The sequence below is a fragment of the Rhinopithecus bieti genome, unplaced genomic scaffold (assembly GCF_001698545.2).
Source record: "Rhinopithecus bieti isolate Rb0 unplaced genomic scaffold, ASM169854v2 scaffold_44159, whole genome shotgun sequence".
Taxonomy (NCBI): Eukaryota; Metazoa; Chordata; class Mammalia; order Primates; family Cercopithecidae; genus Rhinopithecus; species Rhinopithecus bieti.
Window position 1 is genome coordinate 973,718 of NW_016818573.1, and position 21,768 is coordinate 995,485.

Sequence of the window (21,768 nt, forward strand, 5' to 3'; positions counted from 1 at the left end):
ATTTTTAGTAGAGACGGGGTTTCACCGTGTTAGCCAGGATGGTCTCGATCTCCTGACCTCGTGATCCGCCCGTCTCGGCCTCCCAAAGTGCTGGAATTACAGGCTTGAGCCACCGTGCCCGGCCGAAAATCTTTTATTTTTTTTAAGGGGCATTAAGTTCCTTTAGTACTCAGTAAAATACAGGTAGGTGTATATCAGTATGAAGACACTTGAACTACAAACTTCTCTACCTGAAGCTTCATTGTGTTCCAGTTGTCAAAGTGGTGATCAAAATCTGTTAGCTTGGGTAGTTACCTCTGGCTGTTTGGTACCTGCTTTTCTGTTTGGGGAAGACTGGAACATGTACTAGGTGATGAGTAAAGATGCGTGTTTTCAGTACTAAGTGTACAGGTTTTTAACCTGATATTGACTGAAAATCCGAAGGCATTTCCCTCCTTTGGGCTATCAAGAAGTTAACTCATACATTCATTCATTTACTTGTTAACTTAGTCAACAAATATTTGAGGGTCTTACTATGTGCCAAATACAGTTCTAACACTGGGGATATAATATAGAATTAATAATATGCCTTTTTAGAATAAGTATAGGATTTCAAGTGGTAGTAAGTATTCAGAAAGACAACATGGAGTCATAGGATAGAGTTCCAAAGTAGGGTTGGAGTGGGTGGTGTTTTTAGATCGGTGGCCAGTGAAGAACCTGAAGAAAGAATATTCCTGTCTAAATGAGCTTGGGATAAGGCCAGTATGTCTGAAGGGAGCACAGTTGGTGGTCAGGGGCGGTGGTGGTTAGAAACATTGGGAAATTCCGGCAAGAACCAGATTGGGGTAAGGTCTTACAGTGCAAGGAGAGGAGTTTGAATTTTGTTTCAATTGCCTTAAAAAAAAGAAAAAAGAAAAAAGAAAAAAACTGGGCCAGACGTGGTGGCCCATGCCTGCAATCTCAACACTTTGGGAGGCCAACGCGGGCGGATCACGAGGTCAGGAGACCAGCCTGACCAACATGGTGAAACCCCGTCTCTACTTAAAATACAAAAATTAGCCAGCCATGGTGGTATGCGCCTTTAATCCCAGCTACTTGGGAGGCCGAGGCAGGAGAATCACTTGAACCTGGGAGGCGGAGATTGCAGTGAGCTGAGATTGCACCACTGCACTCCAGCCTTGGCCGCAGAATGAGACTCCATCTCCAAAAAAAAAAAAAAAAAATCAAAGCCAAGGCTGGGCATGTAATCTCACGCCTGTAATCTCAATACTTTTGAGAGGCTGAGATGGGAGGATTATTTTTGGTCCCAGGAGTTTACTGAGACCAGCCTGAGCAACACAGAGACCTCATCTCCCAAAATTTAAAAAAAAAAAAAATTGGCCATGTGTGGTGGCACACACCTGTAATCCCAGCTACTTGGGAGGCAGAGATAGGAGGAACACTTGAGCCTGGGAGATCAAGGCTGCAGTGACCTGTTACTGTGACACCACACTCCAGCCTGGGTGACAGCATGACCTGGTCTCTTAAAAAAAAAAAAAAAAAAAGGAAATTTATTGGCCATTATCCAGCCTACTTTCTAAATTAAACCACCCCAAATACTATTCTCATCATCCTTGCTTACTAAATGTTACAACTGCCATAGTTTTGTGGGTTTTGTTTGTTTTTGAGATGGAGTCTCTGTCACCCAGGCTGGAGTGCAGTGGTGTGATCTTGGCTCACTGCAACCTCCCCCCCGCCTCCCCCGGGGTTCAAGCAATTCTTCTGCCTCAGCCTCCCCAGTAGCTGGGATTACAGGTGCATGCCACCATGCCTGGTTAATTTTTTTGTGTCTTCAGTAGAGACGTGGTTTCACCATGTTGGCCAGGCTGGTTTCGAACTCCTCACCTCAGGTGATCTGCCCACCTCGGCATCCCAAAGTGCTGGGATTACAGGTGTGAGCCACTGTACCCGGCCGAGAGGATTGCTTTTGAGTGCAGTCTTTTTAGACCAGTCTGGGCAACAAAGACTTGTCTCTACAGTAAATTAAAAAAATAGCGAGGCCTGGTGGCACGCACCTGTAGTCCTAGCTACTTGGGAGGCTGAGGAGTTCCAGGCTGCAATGACCTATGGATAGTGCCACTGTACTGCAGTCTGGGTGACCTTGCAAGAACTGTCTCAAAAAAAGGCAGGGAAGTTATTTAATGTGGTTCATTTAGGATGAACTTGTAAAGTGTTACATAGCTAACTAGACCTAGTTGGGTTTCAGAAGTCAAATCAAGTAATTAGGTTTTGGGCTGCATGTGGAGGTGGTTAGTAGTTTTGATGTCTGCACACTGGGCTTGAACTGTGATCCTGAGAAGATTTATGTTCTCAGTCTCCTTCCAATCTGGAGAGATTATTAGTTACAATGAGTTGATCATTGATATACTTTGGTATTTTGGAAGAAAGTTTTATCCCCAGACATGTTGAGACAAGAGATCTAACTAAGGAGATAAGAGTATTTCTGTACCATACGCGTTACCTTCTAATGCTGGCCACCTCTGAAGGGCATGTGGCAGCTGACACGAAATTGACTTTCTTCATCACTGATCCTGTGGCCTTTACACAGGCCCAGAGGTGCATCAGCATCCGCAGTGAAGTGGACAAGATTAGTGACCAACATATCTGTAAATGTTATGTTTTCTTTTTTTAGTTCCTTACCTTTTTCTACCTTAGGATAAATTATTGACCAGTTTTCTACAGTCAGATTCCTGAATCATGTTGGGTTTTTTTAAGTTTCACTCTTGTCGCCAGGCCAGAGTGTAGTGGCACAATCTTGCCTCACTGCAACCTCTGCCTCCCGGGCTCAAGCGATTCTCCTGCCTCAGCCTCCTGAGTAGCTGGGATTACAGGCACCTGCCACCACGTTCGGCTAATTTTTGTATTTTTAGTAGAGACGGGTTTCACCATTTTTTTTTTTTTTGAGACGGAGTCTCGCTCTGTCGCCCAGGCTGGAGTGCAGTGGCCGGATCTCAGCTCACTGCAAGCTCTGCCTCCCGGGTTTACGCCATTCTCCTGCCTCAGCCTCCGCAGTAGCTGGGACTACAGGCGCCCGCCACCTCACCCGGCTAGATTTTTGTGTTTTAGTAGAGACGGGGTTTCACCGTGTTAGCCAGGATGGTCTCGATCTCCTGACCTCGTGATCCGCCGGTCTCGGCCTCCCAAAGTGCTGGGATTACAGGCTTGAGCCACCGCGCCCGGCCGGGTTTCACCATGTTGGCTAGGCTTGTCTTGAACTCCTGACCTCAGGGGATCCGCCTGCCTCGGCCTCCCAAAGTGCTGGGATTACAGGCGTGAGCTACCGCACGTGGCCCTCGTGTTGGGTTTTAAAACCCACTCTTTTTTTCCCCCCAAACTCTGACTTCACCTTTCTCTTCATGAAACCTTTCTCTTTGGGGCATGGGTGGTGGTGAAGAAGCTGCTTTGGATGGTGGTGTGTAGTACTTGTGTCATCTTCATTCCTGATGATCCCTTTCCTCATAAACTGCACTGCTTTTAGCCTGTTTTGTTCGTGTTTTAAGTTCTTCCACCCAGTCCCTGCACTCCACCTTTTAACCCTTTTCAAAAGCTGCTTTGCAGAGGGTCTTGACTAAAGTTACTTGCTTAATGAATATGGGATTATGTGAAGCAGCCTAAGGATGAGAGAAAACAAGGCAGCAGCTGGACCCTCTGGAGAATGTTACTTTGTATTTTCTTTACAGCTGGTTGTGACTAAGCTCTTCCCTCTAAAGTCGGTTCTAAGGGATTAAAACAGCCCTGGCTGATGGCGCCCAATAAAATAAAACAAAAAAACCTTTGCTGCTCCAGTTTTTTCTCAGGGTGGGGTCGGGGTATACTTTCAATCTCCATGGTCACAGAAAGGACTCTTCATCGCGGACCCTGGGAGGCTGGTTCCCAGAGGGAACTTGTCCTCAGCGTCTCCTGGACAGTGCAGCCTTCTGCTGGGCCTACTTCTGGGCCATTACAGAGGTCCTTTCACCACCTGTGAGAGGTTTGATTTTGGGGGAGCTCCGAGACTCTGAAGGATACAGTGTGGACTACTGGCCCAAGGAGAAGGTTGGTTTCCTGAGGTGGTGGTGGTGGTGGTGGGCGGGAGGAGGGTGTTTTTCTTACCTGGCTGTGCCTGCATAAGCTATTTCCACAGCGTCCTGGCCGCGAGGTGGGTGGTGCTTGGGAGGTTAGAGGGAGACAACTAGAGTGAACGGCAGAATGGAGCGCGGAATAGTGTCTGGCTGTGCACGTGGCGGTGGCGAAATGTGGAAGCTTAACGAAGTTGGCGCCATGAAGCTAAAGACTGCAACCCCGGGGCTCTAGCTCGCTCCGCCTAATGGCGGGCTGCACCCCGCCGGCGAAGCCCACGTTTGTAGGTCCGCCCTCACGCTGATTTCTTGCCCAATCAATGAGTTTGGCTTCGCGAGGTTGGTGCCCATTGGCTTTCGCATAAAAGCTCCGAGGTTACAGACGTTTCCACCTCTTGCCGGCCTCTCAGGTAATTGGCGTCCGTGGTAACCAATCAGGAAGAGGATCTGCGGGAACGCCGGCCTTTTACTTTATTGAGTGGCCAATCCGGTTGTAGGCTCACCTCCCCCCTCTACCCAGAGCCACTGCTGCGGCCGCCGCCATTTTAGCGTTTTGTCAGAAGCGTCCGTGCCGCGAGGAGGAGGCCCTGCTGGTTTCCGTGCGGGTGAGACTGCGAGCCCTTCCATTGCCTTTCTTGTACTCTGTTAAATTTTCTCTCACTCCCTTGGGCTTCGGGGGTGTCCTGGTGGGGTCACAGCCTCCACACCCGTCACTAAGCCGATCTCGGTCCTCGGCATTGCGCGGTAAGCCGGGAGCAGCCCTTCCCCCACCGCCCCCTGAGAATACCTTGCTTTTTTTTTTTCCCCCCACCCTGCCCCGCGCCCGACGTGGCTCCTCTTGGAAGCCTCGAGATTTCCACTTGGAAAACCCCCTTTCCCTTATACCTGGCAATTACGTCCCTGTTTCGAGAATTTCTCGGGCTGTGAGACATCGTCTGGTTAATGAATCTGAAGCTCTCCTCCGCGGCCACGCATTTCAGTGTTCCGCAGGAGCTCGGACGGTGCCCCGAGAGAGGCGTTCCCCAGTCCAGTACTTCCTTTATCCTCCACTCCTCGCTGTCTGATCCGAGTCGCGCGTTCACTACTTCCAAAGAAAACTCAAATGCAGCTATTGCAAGACCCATTTCCCCGGAAATGATGGCTGCTTTGGTTACTACTTGAGGAAAAGCCTGTTGATAATTTCAGGCAGGCAGCAAGCCTAGTAGACTTTCGTTTTCTGTTGCTTTCCTAATGGATAGAAAAGCCCAGTACCCCCATCTCTCCATATCCTGTTTTTCATGCACATTTCTGTTGGAACGTATCAGTTCTTACTAAATCCTTTGTCTACTAAGGACCTCCCTATTGCAGACGTCTTCTCATTCTTACAGGTTCATGGCGGCTACTATAGCAGGCCCTAGTTCACTCCCACTTCCCTTTGATTATATTGTGTGGAGGTGTGTGTGCAGGCGGGTGAGAGAAAACTGGAAATACACATCAGAGTGAAAATCGTTGTTTTTTATGAACTGATGTGGGCCTGAGGTCTTTTGTCAGAAATCTTGTTTTTCTCTCCCAGGCTCTTGTCAGGATGGTGAAGCTGTTCATCGGAAACCTGCCCCGGGAGGCTACAGAGCAGGAGATTCGCTCACTCTTCGAGCAGTATGGGAAGGTGCTGGAATGTGACATCATTAAGAATTACGGCTTTGTGCACATAGAAGATAAAACTGCAGCTGAAGATGCCATACGCAACCTGCACCATTACAAGCTTCATGGGGTGAACATCAACGTGGAAGCCAGCAAGAATAAGAGCAAAACCTCAACAAAGTTGCATGTGGGCAACATCAGTCCCACTTGCACCAATAAGGAGCTTCGAGCCAAGTTTGAGGAGTATGGTCCGGTCATCGAATGTGACATCGTGAAAGATTATGCCTTCGTACACATGGAGCGGGCAGAGGATGCAGTGGAGGCCATCAGGGGCCTTGATAACACAGAGTTTCAAGGTGAACCACCCTCTTTGGGTAGAGGGCTGAACACAAGGCTATGTGCAGAAAGGGGTTGGATGCGTAAAAGGACAGGTTTGGTAAAGATAACAGCTGTTGGCTGGCTGGTGGTGAAGAATTAAGTATGGGTAATGGACTTCTTAAGATGTAGAATGCATGGGACTTAGAGGCTTTACCTTAGGCAAATGTCTCCTGGAGAAAAACCACTGAGCTTTTATTTGGAGCCCCTAAGGCTTTTGTGCTCATCAGTGCAGAAATCCTTTTCTCTGAAGGCTTTCTGAGTTACTGGGTTGTTTTTTTGTTTTTTTTGTTTTTGCTTTTTTTGATAGTAGAGCACAGTTCAGAGTTCCTCACTGTGAATTTATTGCCCTCAGCATAGGATCAGAATTATGCATTTTATATGAAGAACCTCGCAAAAACATGTCAAGCAACACTTATAGGAGCAGAATCCTTGTAAGTTGTCTTACCTTACATAAACTCTTAAAAGAGTTACAGCTCTTGTTGCTTTTTTATTATACTTGTACCAAGGGGTTGTGTTTTGAGTATAAGGCTACACTAGAATTAGAAGGCTGATTTTAGGACTATTTGGGGAGGAGGCACTGGGGTTTTAGGGGCAGTAATGACTGTCTTTTCATTGGTTTGGGGGGCTGGACTTTATAAAATTTTGGTGAATAGAGCACTTAGATTTATGTTATCTTAGGAGTCTTAACCAAATGAATTTTTTGTGCCTGGAGGGCAGCATGGGTGATGATGTGGATTGTCACTTCATTTGGAAGCATCTCAAATCCCCAACATTTTGAATACCTACATGTTGCTCAAAGGAAATGCTTGTTAGAGCATTTTGGATTTTGAATTTTCAGATTTGGGATGCTCAACTGGTACGTATTACGCAAATATTCCAAAACCTGAGGTCTGAAGCAACAGTGGCAGTTCAGGGGTGGTAATCATGGTGAGTTGCTATCTGAACTCTTCTCTCACCTCCTTTGGTTTCCCAGTATCAAAAAGAGCAGTGTCCTTTTTTAGCTTAATTAAGCAGGACTGAACAAAAATTTAAAAAATTAAAAAAGCTTTATCCAAATTATGGAGTATTCCCGTGACTCCTTGCTATATATTCCAAACCTGTGTTCTGACAGTGTAGTAGTGGTGGATTCTGTTTCTGAGTACTCCCCTCGTTAAGAGTCATTACTGCTGCCTTTGGTGTCCATTTCCCTTAAATTGGGCTTTTTTTAGAGCTGAAGGTCTGATCATTATTTCCGCTAGTAATGGGTACCCTTGTGTTGTGGGCATTGCTGTGCATTAGTAAAGAAAAGTGACACAGGTCTCTCAGGTCTAGTTTGCTTTCTTTTTTTTAATTTGCAAGTTGAGAATTATTTTGTCAACAAGTTAATTGAGAGCAAAGGCTGCTCTTGTGAGAGGGTTTGCGGTGTGATACCTAATTTTTGGACTATTTGCCACACTGTAGCCCAGTCAGAAGAGGTGATGTCTGCTTGTAGCAATTAGGTTTAAGGAGAGGACAGTGTGGTCTTGATTCAGGACAAATTATCCTTATATAAAACTCTGGGTGTCTGAACCCTAGGTCCCCCTACAGTAACCTTTGCTTAGTTATTTTTATCTTATTTTATTTAATATTGGCATTTTTTATTTCTTAATGCTATTCTGGTAGAGTTATAGATGTATATTGATGAGTGGTATTAGGGTAGTCTTTTTTCCTTTCCGTTTCTTAGTGTTGGGTATCTTCTCTATTGCATGCCCACTTAAAATCTCTTTTTATTCTTTTTTTTTTTTTTTTTTTTTTTTGGAGACAGAGTCTCGCTCTGTCGCCCAGGCTGGAGTGCAGTGGCCGGATCTCAGCTCACTGCAAGCTCCGCCTCCCGGGTTTATGCCATTCTGCCTCAGCCTCCTGAGTAGCTGGGACTACAGGCGCCCGCCACCTCGCCGGCTAGTTTTTTGTATTTTTTAGTAGAGACGGGGTTTCACCGTGTTAGTCAGGATGGTCTCGATCTCCTGACCTCGTGATCCGCCCGTCTCGGCCTCCCAAAGTGCTGGGATTACAGGCTTGAGCCACCGCGCCCGGCCTAGATATTCTTAAAAAATTAACTTCTTTTTCTGGCATTAGAACCAACAGATCCTTAGATCAAGGTATTTATTAATGATCTTTTTGTCTGGAATGTGCACAGTTGGTTTCTTAGTTGCAGTTGTTTTCTCTGGTTTTGTTAGGTGCCAAAGTGGCCCACTGGGGAAATGCCGGAGACAGGCTAGCGCTTTAAGGCACTTAAGTGCATAATTGCATATCTACTCTCTTAGTAACATGCAGCCTAAACTTCCCAGCTGTGTAGACCTTGATATTTTGTTCCTTCCATCCCATTTCCCTATTGTGTTTTCTGGTCTCCCAGAATCTAACATTGATTTTGCAGGTAAAATGTGTGTTTACCATTTTCTCTAATGTTAGAGGATCTATCTGTTGACTCTCCCTTGCTTTTTTGACCATTTACTCCTTTGACAGGTATATGTTTAGGTGCGTCATAACCAATTGCATTGGGAAGTTTTTGCAGGATTTGGATCTCTTCGGAATTTTGCTTACCAATAAGTTGGTAGATCATGTTAGGTAGAAATTGCTTCTGTAGAGACTTACTAAAACTTAGTTTTAACTTTTCTAGAAAAGATTCTGCTTTTATTACATTTTTAGAAGTAATACTTTTCATTTCCACAATGCAAATTTTAATTTTCAGGAAAAATATTAGGCGTATGTTCTTAGTTAGGCTCTCAGGTAGTTTCAGGAGAAGTACTTTAATTCTGCTTAAACTGAGCAGTTTGGTCCACTGACTAGTATAAGTAGTTATTCTCCACTTTCCTCAGCCACCTTTTCTTCCATGGTTTTTACAGTATTCAAAATTTCAGGCATTTGAGAACAATCTGTCCTGTTTTTGCCCTGTTTGCCTTTGACCCTAGTAGAGGGTCACTAAAATTAACTACCAGATTGTAAAGAATCCATGTTAAAGCAATGATCAGAACCAGCAGTTTAAAGGGCCCAGTTAAGGGAGAAGGCTGTCCTTCAACTTGTGCCCCTCAGTCTCCCCAGTTCATGAGGGTTTTTCCAGAGATGTACTTTGAGATTTGCTTGTCACATTCAGCCGTGGATTGAGTCTAGATCATTCTTTAATAGTGGAGTCTTTTATTCCATTCTTTTATTCCATTCTTCTAAAGTTTTTGAGGAGGGTGGCCTTTACTTACATTCCCTTGCTTAATGAAAATCCATCTTGCTGGTAAGGATTGGAGGTGTCAGAAAAAAATTGGGCACTCTTTCTTTGACTTCTTTTGACTTTGAGCCACTGTTTGGAGATGATTTTTACCTGCAGTTACTTGGCAAAGGATGAGCTTGTTTTGAGCAAGAGTAGTTTATTTCTTAAGCATTTAAACTATTGTTATAGCTGGACTATTTCGTCACCTAATTGGTCTTTGCCTGAAATCAGGTCATTATACTGAATCTATAAGTTGAGTCTTTTTTTTTTCCTTTTTATCTTTTGGTAAAGATGAGTTCTGCATTAGAATTGCCTAGATAAAGCCATTGCTATGACCAGTGTCTGGGGTAGGGGCTGGGGCTGTGAGTAAGAGTGATAGCAACCCTTCTTGCGTCTGTTTCTTCAAGGCAAACGAATGCACGTGCAGTTGTCCACCAGCCGGCTTAGGACTGCGCCCGGGATGGGAGACCAGAGCGGCTGCTATCGGTGCGGGAAAGAGGGGCACTGGTCCAAAGAGTGTCCGATAGATCGTTCAGGCCGCGTGGCAGACTTGACCGAGCAATATAATGAGCAATACGGAGCAGTGCGTACGCCTTACACCATGAGCTATGGGGATTCATTGTATTACAACAACGCGTACGGAGCGCTCGATGCCTACTACAAGCGCTGCCGTGCTGCCCGGTCCTATGAGGCAGTGGCGGCTGCAGCTGCCTCCGTGTATAATTATGCAGAGCAGACCCTGTCCCAGCTGCCACAAGTCCAGAATACAGCCATGGCCAGTCACCTCACCTCCACCTCTCTTGATCCCTACGATAGACACCTGTTGCCGACCTCAGGAGCTGCTGCCACAGCTGCTGCTGCAGCAGCAGCCGCTGCTGCTGTTACTGCAGCTTCCACTTCATATTACGGGCGGGATCGGAGCCCCCTGCGTCGCGCTACAGCCCCAGTCCCCACTGTTGGAGAGGGCTACGGTTACGGGCATGAGAGTGAGTTGTCCCAAGCTTCAGCAGCTGCGCGGAATTCTCTGTACGACATGGCCCGGTATGAGCGGGAGCAGTATGCCGATCGGGCGCGGTACTCAGCCTTTTAAAGCTTGAGGTGAGAGGGGTGGGGTGTTCCTTCTTCTGGTTTTGCCATCCCTCCTGCAGCCTAAAGGGCTCCATTTAGGCTGCCCTGCTTGCTTGCTTTTGCAGGGTTAGGGTAAGGTTACTAGGGTGGCTCACAGGCTAGAGAGAAGTCCTACCTGTTTAACTTTAAAATATATAGAGTTCCTTGGCCCTCATGGCTATTTTTCAGGGCTTCTGGTAGTGAGAGTCAATTTGATTCTATTGGTGCCTAGAAAAATAAAGAATGATGTGCTGGTGAATCTTGGGTCACCTATGTATTATGCTATAATTGAACCTTACCTGGGGACCCACACGTTCAGGCTCAGGTGTTTTGTTTCTTAGAGCCTTTGTTAAGTTTCTTAGGTGTGCGACATTCCTAAGGTCTTCAAGTTTCCTGTTCTGTTTTGTGCTGTGTGAAAGTTCTGATATGACCCCTGATGATAAATTCCATAACTGTAGTTAACTGGTCATCACTGCTCAGGTCCCAGTTACTAAGAAGACTACCAAAATGGCATCATCTTAATCTTGAAGCGTATTTCTGACATTCCTGAACGGTTCAACCCTTATGAGTTTTATAGAACTTATTTGATGGTAAGTTGGGATAGAGAGAAATACAAAACTTATCTTTTATGAAGTTCCACAAAGAAGTCTGGGCATAGATGCTAACACCCACCTTCTTTGCCCAGCTCAGATTTATTCCCTGAATAGAGTGCCTACTCCATTGCTTTATCTTTCAGTCTGTCCTGTAACAGCCCAGCCTGTCACTTACTTAGGTTTTTTTTTTTTAAGTAACTATTCCCACAGTTCTAGTTTTGACATCATCTACTTTCTCAGGGTATGTGTTTAAGTATGCATGGACACCTGTTAATTTTACTCCTTTGGTGAGGTTGAAATCCAGGGTTGGGAGCTTTGCCATAAGCAAATCACTCCCTTCTTCATCTTCTCACTAGCTGTTTTGGGCATTTAATACTCTTGAGCCAGCAGCTCTACCCTGAGTCCCCTGGCTTTTTCCACCGTCATACATTTTGAGCCCCATGATCCATTTGGCTCTACTTGAGTATATTCTCTTCTGATACTTGCCAGCTTTGGGCTCTAGGTGTTTGAGATTATTGTTGTACTTAAGGGTAAATCTCAATGCCCTTAGTTTTGAGTAGCTCCCAGTGTGTCCCAGACATTATGATTGATGGTTAATTATAGTAACTGTGTGAGTGATAGATAACTGTCATCTTTACAGTTAGGGCAGAAGGTATGTGACTTTCCCAGGGTCATTGAGTAGGCAGTCACTGATTGGGCTGGAAAAGAGACTTCAGTGACTTGATGTGTAGCTTATACATGCCCTTCCACACCTTCTTTACAAAGTTAGTTTCTTCCCTAGTTCGAATTGGATGTCCTTAGGTCTTAAAACTTGTACAGTTGATGCTACTTTTATTTAGACTTTGAATGATTTTTAACTCGGACCTTGGCAGTAACTCCTAGATAGAAAATACTGTTGGTTTTTTTTTTTGTTTGTTTTGTTTTAAAACCTCAGGGAGCTAATTGGAACCTTTCCATTTTTCCTGTCCTCTGCTGACAGCTTGTGATGTGGAATTACCTTCTCTAAGGAATGCTAATGTTAACATCATCAAGAGCAATGGAATGTCTCTTTGCCTACTTTTATGAAACAAGATGTGCTGTTAATTTAAGACCTTAGTCTGAGATTGTTTAGACTCCCCATTTACTCTCTGGCCTTCAAGCTCTTTCAATTGTTAGAGATTACTGTGATACTGGGGAAGGGTACAAGTAAACTTAAAAGGAGTGTCAAGGTTATCAGACTTTGTAAAGATGTTGAAGTTTTTAATGGGAAAGCCCTTTTGAGCTTTGCTGTAAAGCCGCTGTATTGTGCTCTCTTTCAGGTGGGATGTGTGTGGGCTGAAATTCCGAGCTGCGGTTGTGCATGAGAATACACCCTTCGTGGTACCCCATCTCCGGGACGTTCTCGGCTCTGTGCGTTCAGTCCCTCAGGAACCATGGACCTTAATTTACCTTGCTAAGTTCAGACCTTCTCTTCCTTTCCTTTCCTTTCCTTTCCTCTCCTGCCCATTTTCCTGTTCTTCTGTCCTTCAAAACTTCTGTAGCTTCCCATTCATGTTCTGTACTCCCAGCAGGCCTCATTGTGTGCAGAAACTGTGGTGGGGGCTGTGCTGTCTCCTCCCTGCCTCCTGCCTCCTGCGGCTGTTGGATTTGGGAATGACCTTGGTGAGAGTCTCACTGCTCCAGGGTCTCTCTTTGGTCCAAAGGCTAGACCTATAGAGTTGGATCACTTTTTTTCTTTCCAGTGAAATAAATGGTTTTTCAACTTAGGGTATGTGTGCTTTGAGAGACTTCTTGCTTCGGCTTGTTTGGGGGTTCATTTGTACCTTGAAGGGGAGGGTATAAAGTTTTAAGATACTCAGCTTTGGGTGAACGTCACTGCAGTTCTTTTGTTTCTTGCAAATAGGACTTGTAGGTGCCAGAGGAAAGGGGTTATACAGAAGCCCAGGTAGGCAGCCTTATTCTAATGAAGACTTTTCCCACTGGTCCACCTTTGTTATAAAACCAACTACTTTTAGTTTAGAGATGTAGGTCTTCTCTTCTAGAGAAGCAGTCACTACCATTCCAATCACCCAGTCAGTATATCTAGCTTAATTTCCGGGGATGAGGAAGTCAGCTTTCGCTCTTTGTGCCGTGTGAAAAAATGAAGCTGTGGCTCCAAGAGTACTTTGCTAACTGTAGGCCAGTGACATGTGTTGATGCCTTTCATCATCTATTTGTTTAGCTCTGCCAAAATCCAAAGAATGCCTGAATGTCCCACTAGCACCTCATTACTTGGGTTTATAGCCTTTAAATCATAGGCATGGAGAAATGACCCAACATACAAACTTTAGATGCCTTGCTGAATGATGGGGCTAAGTGCAAGTACTGCCACCTCTTAGCCTCATGTTTTTCTTGAAACAGTTACTTGTCTTCCATATGTTTGCTCTGTACCTTCTTGCTCCAGTTTCTACAGATACAGGACTCTGTCTTGTTAGAGCATTTCTCAGAATCATTCAGCAAATACTGAGCACCTACTGTATGCCCGGCATTACTCTTTAGGGAAGTCGGGTTATGATGATGGAGAGATAAGCTGGTTTTAGATGGTTTCTTAGATTTTTTTTTTTTTTTTTAATAATTGCTTCCTCCTGTTGGATTCTTTCTAATCATGGGATGGCCAAGATTTGAACAGCTCTATACAACATGTAATTTATTGAATATTTTTGTACGTGAAGCCTGTGCTGGATGTTTCATGTGTTCTCATTTAATCTTCCCAGCAAATGTTTTTCTGTTAGTTTTTTCCTTTCCTGGCTGGGTTGGTTCTCTGCCATTTCTCTTGGATGGTCGTACATACCTACTTTGGTTTCTTTTTCTCTAAAGGACAGACCCACCACTGAACGCCATTTTTACTCTGTCAGTATACCCTTTGATCTGATGGGTAGGGTTGGCAAATTTCAAACATTGGAGACTAACAGTATTTGTTGATTCAACAAATATTTTATTGAATGATACTCTCGAAAGTGGTGTTTTAAGTGTTGGGCATATATACGGTTCTGTAGCTTCTATTCTGAGGGAGGAGAAAATGCAGAAATGTCAAGCAGAGAATTCTATTTAGATGGGGATGGTCAGTGAAGGATTTTCAGAAGTGACATGGTAAACATGGATATGATACATTTTTGCATTACAAAACTAGTTTAATTTTAACTAAATTAGTTAAAATTAGTTAACTAGTTAAAATTAACTCAGGCATGGTGGCTCACTCTTGTAATCCCAGCACTTTGGGAGGCCGAGGCGGGTGGATCACGAGGTCAGGAGTTCAAGATTAGCCTGACCAACATGGTGAAATCCTGTCTCTACTAAAAATACAAAAAATTAGCTGGGTGTGGTGGCGTGTGCTTGTAATCCCGGCTACTCAGGAGGCTGAGGCAGGAAAATCGCTTGAACCCAGGAGGCGGAGGTTGCAGTGAGCCAAGATTGCGCCATTGCACTCCAGCCTGGGCAACAAGAGCAAAACTCCGTTTCAAAAAAGTATTTTATAAAATAAAATACTCACTCCTTGGCCAGGTGCAGTGCCTCACACCCATAATTCCCGCACTTTGGGAGGCTGAGGCAAGTGGGTTGCTTGAGCTCAGAAGTTCAAGACCAGCCTGGGCAACATGGGGAAGCCCTGTCTCTACAAAAAATTTAAAAATTACCTGGGCGTATTGGTGCGCATTTGTGGTCCCAGCTACTCCAGAGGCTGAGGTGGGAGGATCACTTGAACCCAGGAAGTCAGGGCTGCAGTGAGCTAAGATCAGGCCACTGCACTACAGCCTGGGTGTCTCAAAAAATATTTGTCTCAAAAATTTTTTGCCAGGCACAGTGGCTCATGCCTGTAATCCCAGCACTTTGGGAGGCTGAGGCAGGCGGATCCCCTGAGGTCAGGAGTTCGAGACCAGCCTGGCCAACTTGGTGAAACCCTGTCTCTACTAAAAAATACAAAGGGAGGCAGAGGCAGGAGAATCGTTTGAACCCGGGAGGTGGAGGTTGCAGCGAGCCGAGATTGAGCCATTGCACTCAAGCCTGGGGGAAAAGAGCGATACTTCTCTCAAAAAAAGTTCTGTTTTTAAATTTCTTGATTTTGTTGGAGGAAGTCACTGTTGCTTTCTGCTTTGAGATCCTGATCTCCCTGTAACAGACAACATAAGAGTAGTTTTTTCATAACTCAGAATCTGGCCTGGCTTAATGCTATGTTCATACTAGATGCTTTTCCATTTTCTCTTTTAAACTAGTGTGTGTGTGTGTGTGTGTGTGTGTGTATGTGTGTGTGTGTTTTCCTTTGAGACAGGGTCTCTCTATTGCCCAGACTGGAGTGCACTGGCATGATCTTGGCTCACTGCAGCCTCTGCCTCCCGTGCTCAAGTGATTTCTCCTGCCTCAGCCTCCTGAGTAACTGGGATTACAGGCGCCCGCCACCACACCTGGCTAATTTTTGTATTTTTAGTAGAGATGGAGTTTCACCATGGCCAATCTGGTCTCAAACTCCCGGACTGGTGATTCGCCTGCCTCCTAAAGTGCTGGAATTACAGGCATGAGCCACCACACCCAGCCTTAAACTATTGACTTGTTGAGAGGACAAACTTTATCAAGAACAATGGCAGCCTCGGCAGCATAGCAGGATCCTGTTTCTAAGACAGTTTTTTTTTTTTTTTTTTTTTTTTTTTTTTTTGAGACGGATCTGGCTCTGTCGCCCAGGCTGAGTGCGGTGGGCCCGATCTCAGCTGCACTTGCAAGCTTCCGGCCTCCCGGGGGTTTCACGCCATTCTCCTGCCCTCCGCCTCCAAGTAGGCTGGGACTACAGGCGCCCGCCTCGTCGCCTGGGCTAGTTTTTTGTATTCTTAGTAGAGACGGGGTTTCACCGTATTAGCCCAGGATGGTCTCGATCCCTGAACCTTGTGATCCGCCCGGTCTCGGCCTCCCAAGAGTGCTGGGATTACAGGCTTGAGCCACCGCGCCCGGCCTCTAAGACAGTTTTAAAATTAGCTCTGTGTGGTGGATATGCAGCTGAAGTTCCAGCTACTAAGAGAGGCTGAAGCGGGAGGATAGTTTGAGCCCAGGAGTTTCAGGCTGTGGTGAGCTGATTGTGTCACTATACTCCAGCCCAGGTGATAGAGCGAGACGAATTATTTTTAAGAGGTGATTTGGAAAGATTGACTATAAGTCACTGATTTTCAACATCGATGTATTATGAAGTTTTCTTTATGCTTCCAATCAAGTGTATCTTTGAGTTGAAGCCATATAGTTGGCTCTGTGTAATTGACAAGGTTATGCTGCCACTCCTTACCTCAGGAGTAATAAAGTACTTTTCTTGCTTTTGTTTAGCCATCTAGCTCTTTTTGTTTTTTAGACACCCAAGCTGCAGTGCGGTGGCATGATCATAGCTCACTGTAACTCTGATCTCCTGAGCTCAAGGGATCCTCCTGCCTTGGCCTCCTAAAGTTTTTGCGGAGATTATATGTGAGCCACTGTGCCTGGCCAAAATGTAGTTTTTCAAGAGTAATGCTTTAATAAACTGATTTTTCCCCCATAGCATTTCACTGTTCATTCTGTCTAGTAAATGTCTAGCTGGATTTCTATTTCGCTAGGTACTCCATGATTACCTGCAATTAGGTTAGCATGTGGTGAATACAAAGATCAACAGGGCATTGTGCCTGTCCTCACTGTGCCTCCACAAGCTGCTGCTTGTCTGGGTCTTGGGTGTACAAATAATTGATATGTCCTTAGAAGTCAGGTTGAGGTGGGAATGGTCATACTATTTTGTATTGATGACATGTGGCCTGGCCTGGTTCTGCGTGAGTCAAAGGACCATGGAGGGCAGAGTTTTCAGGGTGATCTTGGAGTTTAACTTGATGTTAACCCTGTTAACTTTGCCTTAAGTTTTCTGGCCAGGAATGGTGGCTCAACGCCTGTAATCCCAGCACTTTGGGAGGTCAAGGCAGCAGATCGCCTGAGGTTGGGAGTTCAAGACCAGCCTGTCCAACATGGAGAAACCCCATCTCTACTAAAGACACAAAAAATTAGCCAGTCATGGTGGTGGGTGCCTGTAATCCCAGCTACTCGGGAGGCTGAGGCAGGAGAATCACTTGAACCCGGGAGGCAGAGGTTGCAGGGAGCTGAAATAGCGCCATTGAACCCTGGGCAATGAGAGTTTTAAGTATGTCTTAATAATAATAGGTGGGGCGCGGTGGCTCAAGCTGGTAATCCCAGCACTTTGGGAGGCTGAGACGGCAGATCACAAGGTCAGGAGATCGAGACCATCCTGGCTAACCCGGTGAAACCCCATCTCTACTAAAAAATACAAAAAACTAGCCGGGCGAGGTGGCGGACGCCTGTAGCCCCAGCTACTCGGGAGGCTGAGGTAGGAGAATGGCGTGAACCCAAGAGGTGGAGCTTGCAGTGAGCTGAGATCCGGCCACTGCACTCCAGCCTGGGCAACAGAGCGAGACTCAATAATAATAATAATAATAATAATAAAATTTAAAAATGAGCTGGTCATGGTGACTCGCGCCTGTAGTTTCAGCTACTCAGGAGGCTGAGATGGGAGGATTGCTTGATGCCAGGGATAGAGGTTGCAGTGAACAGAGATGGTATCACTGGACTCCATCCTGGGTGACAGAGGGACCCTGTCTCAGAAATTTTCCAGGCATCCTCAAAATTGGGGTTTTGGGTGAATACTAAATTAAACCAGGCTCCTTACCCTAGAGCTACACATCAATACTTAAAGTAGCCTCAGGGGGATGCAGTAGTGAGAGTGAGATTATTGGCACTGGTACTAAGTGCTGTTTCAAATTACCCAGGTCAGTTTGCTCTCAGTACTTTTGTGTTCTTATACATCATCTCATTCTGAGGTAAAAGGAATTCCCAGGATGATGGTGATGGGAAGTACCAGGACTCCCTTTCTGCAGTGGATTTGGAGAACAGTAGTCCAGGTTGAAGCAAGAGAAAGTATACTTCTAAGAAGGGATGTCTCAGACAAAAAACTATTAGAATATACTGAGGAAATTTTTGCCTTATTTGGAGAGTTCAGAGCTGAATTACTGATGAAGTACAGAGAAAATGAAAAAATTAAGGTAAATATTAACTAGAATAAACAAACTTGTGAAGTACTATAACATGAGGATTTTCTTTTTTGAGACAGAGTCTTGCTCTGTCACCCAGGCTGGAGTCAGTGGCGCGATCTCGGCTCACTGCAAGCTCCGCCTCTTGGGTTCACGCCATCCATTCTCCTGCCTCAGCCTCCTGAGTAGCTGGGACTACAGGCACCCACCACCACACCTGGCTGAGTTTTGTATTTTTTTAGTAGAGACGGGGTTTCACTGTGTTAGCCAGGATGGTCTCGATCTCCTGACCTCGTGATGCGCCCCCACCTTGGCCTCCCAAAGTGCTGGGATTATAGGCGTGAGCCACCACGCCCAGCCAAAAGGAAATTTTTAAAAGTGGCAAATGAATTATGAACATCTTATTCAGAAATAAAGGTAAAGAACAGCCCGGCCAACATGAGGATTTTCTTAACTCCGTTTGAGCTACTGTGACAAAAGACCATAAACTGGATGGCTTATACACAACAGAATTTTATTTCTCAGCGTTTTGGAGCCTGGGAAGGCCAAGATCAAGGCTGTGGCAGACTTGGTGCCTGGATCCTGTCTTGAGTTTGCAAGGCAGGAAGGGTGAGGGATTTCTCTGGGGTTTCTTTTATATAAGGGCACAAATCCCATTGATGAGGGCTTTGTTCTTTGGTGTAATCACCTCTCAAAGGTGTACCTAATACTTTCACCTTGGGGATTCGGATTTTAACATGAATTTTCAGGGGACATAAACACTCAAACCGTAGCAGGATTCAACTGTGTGTGATATTTACCTAGTTACGATTGTTGTAGCTCTGAATATTGTAATAAAATAATAATCTCATGAAGTGGGGATGGGTAGGTAATATGTGTAAGAGCAAAACTCATAGAAATGAGGAATTATTTTTTTGGTCGCCCAGACCGGAGTGCAGTGGTGTGATCTCGGCTTACTGCAAGCTCCGCCTCCCGGGTTCACGCCATTCTCCTGCCTCAGCCTCCCGAGTAGCTGGGACTACAGGCGCCCGCCACCACGCCTGGCTAAATTTTTTTGTATTTTAGTAGAGACGGGGTTTCACCGTGTTAGCCAGGATGGTCTCGATCTCCTGACCTCATGATCTGCCCACCTTGGCCACCCAAAGTGCTGGGATTACAGGCGTGAGCCATCACACCCAGCCAAAAGGAAATTTTTTAAAGTGGCAAATGGATTATGAACATCTTATTCAGAAATAAAGGTAAAGAACAGCTAAAAAGGCAAAAGCAGTTGGCTTCTGGGGAAGGTGGGGCCGGGGACTTTTTGAAGCCTTAATATTTGCTTTGTTAAACCATGTTCTTGCATTATTAAGTTTTTTCATGGTAACAACTCTATTTTGTCAAGCCAGATTATGATGGCTTAACCTGAGTGAACCTTCCAGCTTCTCACCAGATGCAAATCTGACAGGAATAGGGACTTGTGTTACTTTATGGCAGGTAAATAGCATCCTTGAGATACAAAATTGGGATGGTTTCAGGCGTGGTGGCACCTGTCTGTAGTCTCAGCTACTAGGGAGGCTGAGGTGCAAAGATTGAGCGCAGGAGTTCCGAGGCCAGCATGGCCAACATAGTGAGACCTGACCTGTCTGAAACATATACCCGCCCACCCCCACCCCGACCAAAACAGGGATGGTTCTTCCTGTCTCCTTAAGGATACACGACACCAAAGGAGAAAGTACTTGGATAGTGATGAGTGAATTGAGCATTTTATTACGGCTCTCATTTTTGTCTTGTCACAACTAACAGGGAGGTTGAGTACTCTGTCCGCTGGGGGCTGGTGCTTCCATTGAGGGTTGTGTGTGCCTGCTGATTTCTTTGAGTCCCTCTATCCAACATCAGAATTGTTTGTATTCAGATAAGCGACAAGATGGGACTTCACAGTTTCACAGTGTAAGGAAGATTGACACCTAACCAACTTTGGGGCTTCCTTTGTACAGTTGACCATGGAACAACAAGGTTTTGAACTGTTGTGCAGGTTCACTTATACATGGACTTATAGATGGATTTTCTTCTGCCTCTGCTGCCCCTGAGACAGCCAGACCAACCCCTCCTCCTACTTTTCCTCAGCCTATTCAACGTGAATACTATCGGGATGAACACCTTTATGATGATTCACTTCTACATGATTTTTTTTTTTTTTTTTTGAGAGGGAGTCTTGCTCTGTCACCCAGGCTGGAGTGCAGTGATGTGATCTCGGCTCACTGCAACCTCTGCCTCTTGGGTCCAAGCAAATCGCCTGTCTCCGCCTTCTGAGTAGCTGGAACTGTAGGCACACGCCAACCATGCCCAGGTAACTTTTGTATTTTTAGTAGAGACAGGGTTTCACCATATTAGTCAGGCTGTTCTCGAACTCTTGACCTCAGGTGATCCACCCACCTCAGCCTCCTAAAGTGTTAGGATTATAGGTGTGACCCCACTGCGCCCAGCCTTTTCTTTAGCTTTTATTGTAAGAATACAGTATACATGTAACACATAAAATATGTTAATTGACTTATGACCTGTAAGGCTTCCGGTCAACAACAGGCTACTACGTTTTGGGAAATAAAAAATTATACATGGGTTTTCTTTTTTCTCTTTTTTTTTTTTTTTTTTTTTTTTTTCATGACAGAGTCCTGCTCTGTCGCCCAGGATAGGGAATCACACTTTGAATACATGCCTCAATTAAAAAGGCAAAAAATAAGCAGGGCACAGTGGCATGCACCTGTAGTCTCAGGTACTTGGCAGGCCGAGGTGCAGGGATCGCTTGAGCAGCCCAGGAGTTCAAGCCCAGTGTGAACAACAGCAAGACTCTCTCTAAAAATATTACTTATTGTAGAGACAGGGTCTTGCTCTGTCATCCAGGCTAGAGTGCCACGGTGTTATATCTCACTGCAGCCATAGCTCCGAGGCCCAAATGATCCTCCAGTCTCAGCCTCCTAAGTATTGAGGACTATAGGCGTATGCCACCAAGCCCTACTAACTTTTTTAAAAATTTTATTTTTGAGACAAGGTCTCACTTTGTTCCCTAGGCTGGAGTGCTGTGGTGCAAACATGTCTCACTGCAACCTTGACCTCCCAGGGTGAAGCTATCCTCTTGCCTCAGCCTCTTGAGTAGCTGGGACCACCGGCATGCACCACCACGCCCAGCTCAGTTTTGATTAATTATTATTTTATTTTTTATTTTTTATTTTTTTGAGAGACAAGGTTTTCCCCTATAGCCCAGCCTGGTCTTGAACTCCTGGGCTTAAGCGATCCTCCTGCCTTAGCCTCCCAAAGTGCTGGGATTACAGGTGTGAGCCACTGTGCCCCGCCTACAGATAATTTGTTTTTTTATTTTTTGAGATGGAGTCTCACTCTATCACCCAGGCTGGAGTCCAGTGGCGCCATCTCGGCTCACTACAATGTCTGCCTCCTGGGTCCAAGCGATTCTCCTCCCTCAGCCTCCTGAGAGCCCAGCTAAATTTTTTTTTGTAGTTTTAGTAGAGACAAGGTTTCACCATGTTGGTCAGGCTGGTCTCGAACTCCTGACCTTGTGATCCGCCCGCCTCGGGCTCCCAAAGTACTGGGATTATAGGCGTGAGCCACCGCGCCCAGCCTTCTTTTTACTTCTTTAAAATTTTGCTGGGCGTGGTAGCCCACACCTGTAATCCCAGCTACTCAGGAGGCTGAGGCAGGAGAATCGCTTGAACCTGGGAGGCGGAGGTTGCAGT

The 21,768-nt window shown here is 45.5% G+C and overlaps 1 protein-coding gene across 11 annotated transcripts in view; it reads left to right on the forward strand.

Moving 5' to 3' along the window:
- The first annotated feature begins 4,144 nt into the window (after positions 1–4,144).
- The window catches only part of RBM4 (RNA binding motif protein 4), a 38,865-nt gene continuing 21,241 nt past the window's right edge, over positions 4,145–21,768 (forward strand). For 2 of the 11 annotated variants that reach the window (XR_001882447.1, XM_017857211.1), the window contains exons 1-2: positions 4,145–4,681; positions 5,629–6,052. Coding sequence is in view for 8 of the 11 variants with exons in the window: in XM_017857211.1 (XP_017712700.1) it covers positions 5,641–6,052 (412 nt within the window). In the remaining 3 variants the exon portion in view is untranslated. Of the gene's footprint in view, positions 4,821–5,628; positions 6,053–6,426; positions 6,506–6,912; positions 7,126–9,698; positions 10,390–12,289; positions 12,738–21,768 lie in introns of those variants that run through there. The other 9 variants (XR_001882446.1, XM_017857208.1, XR_001882448.1 and 6 more) reach the window with 9 other exon arrangements.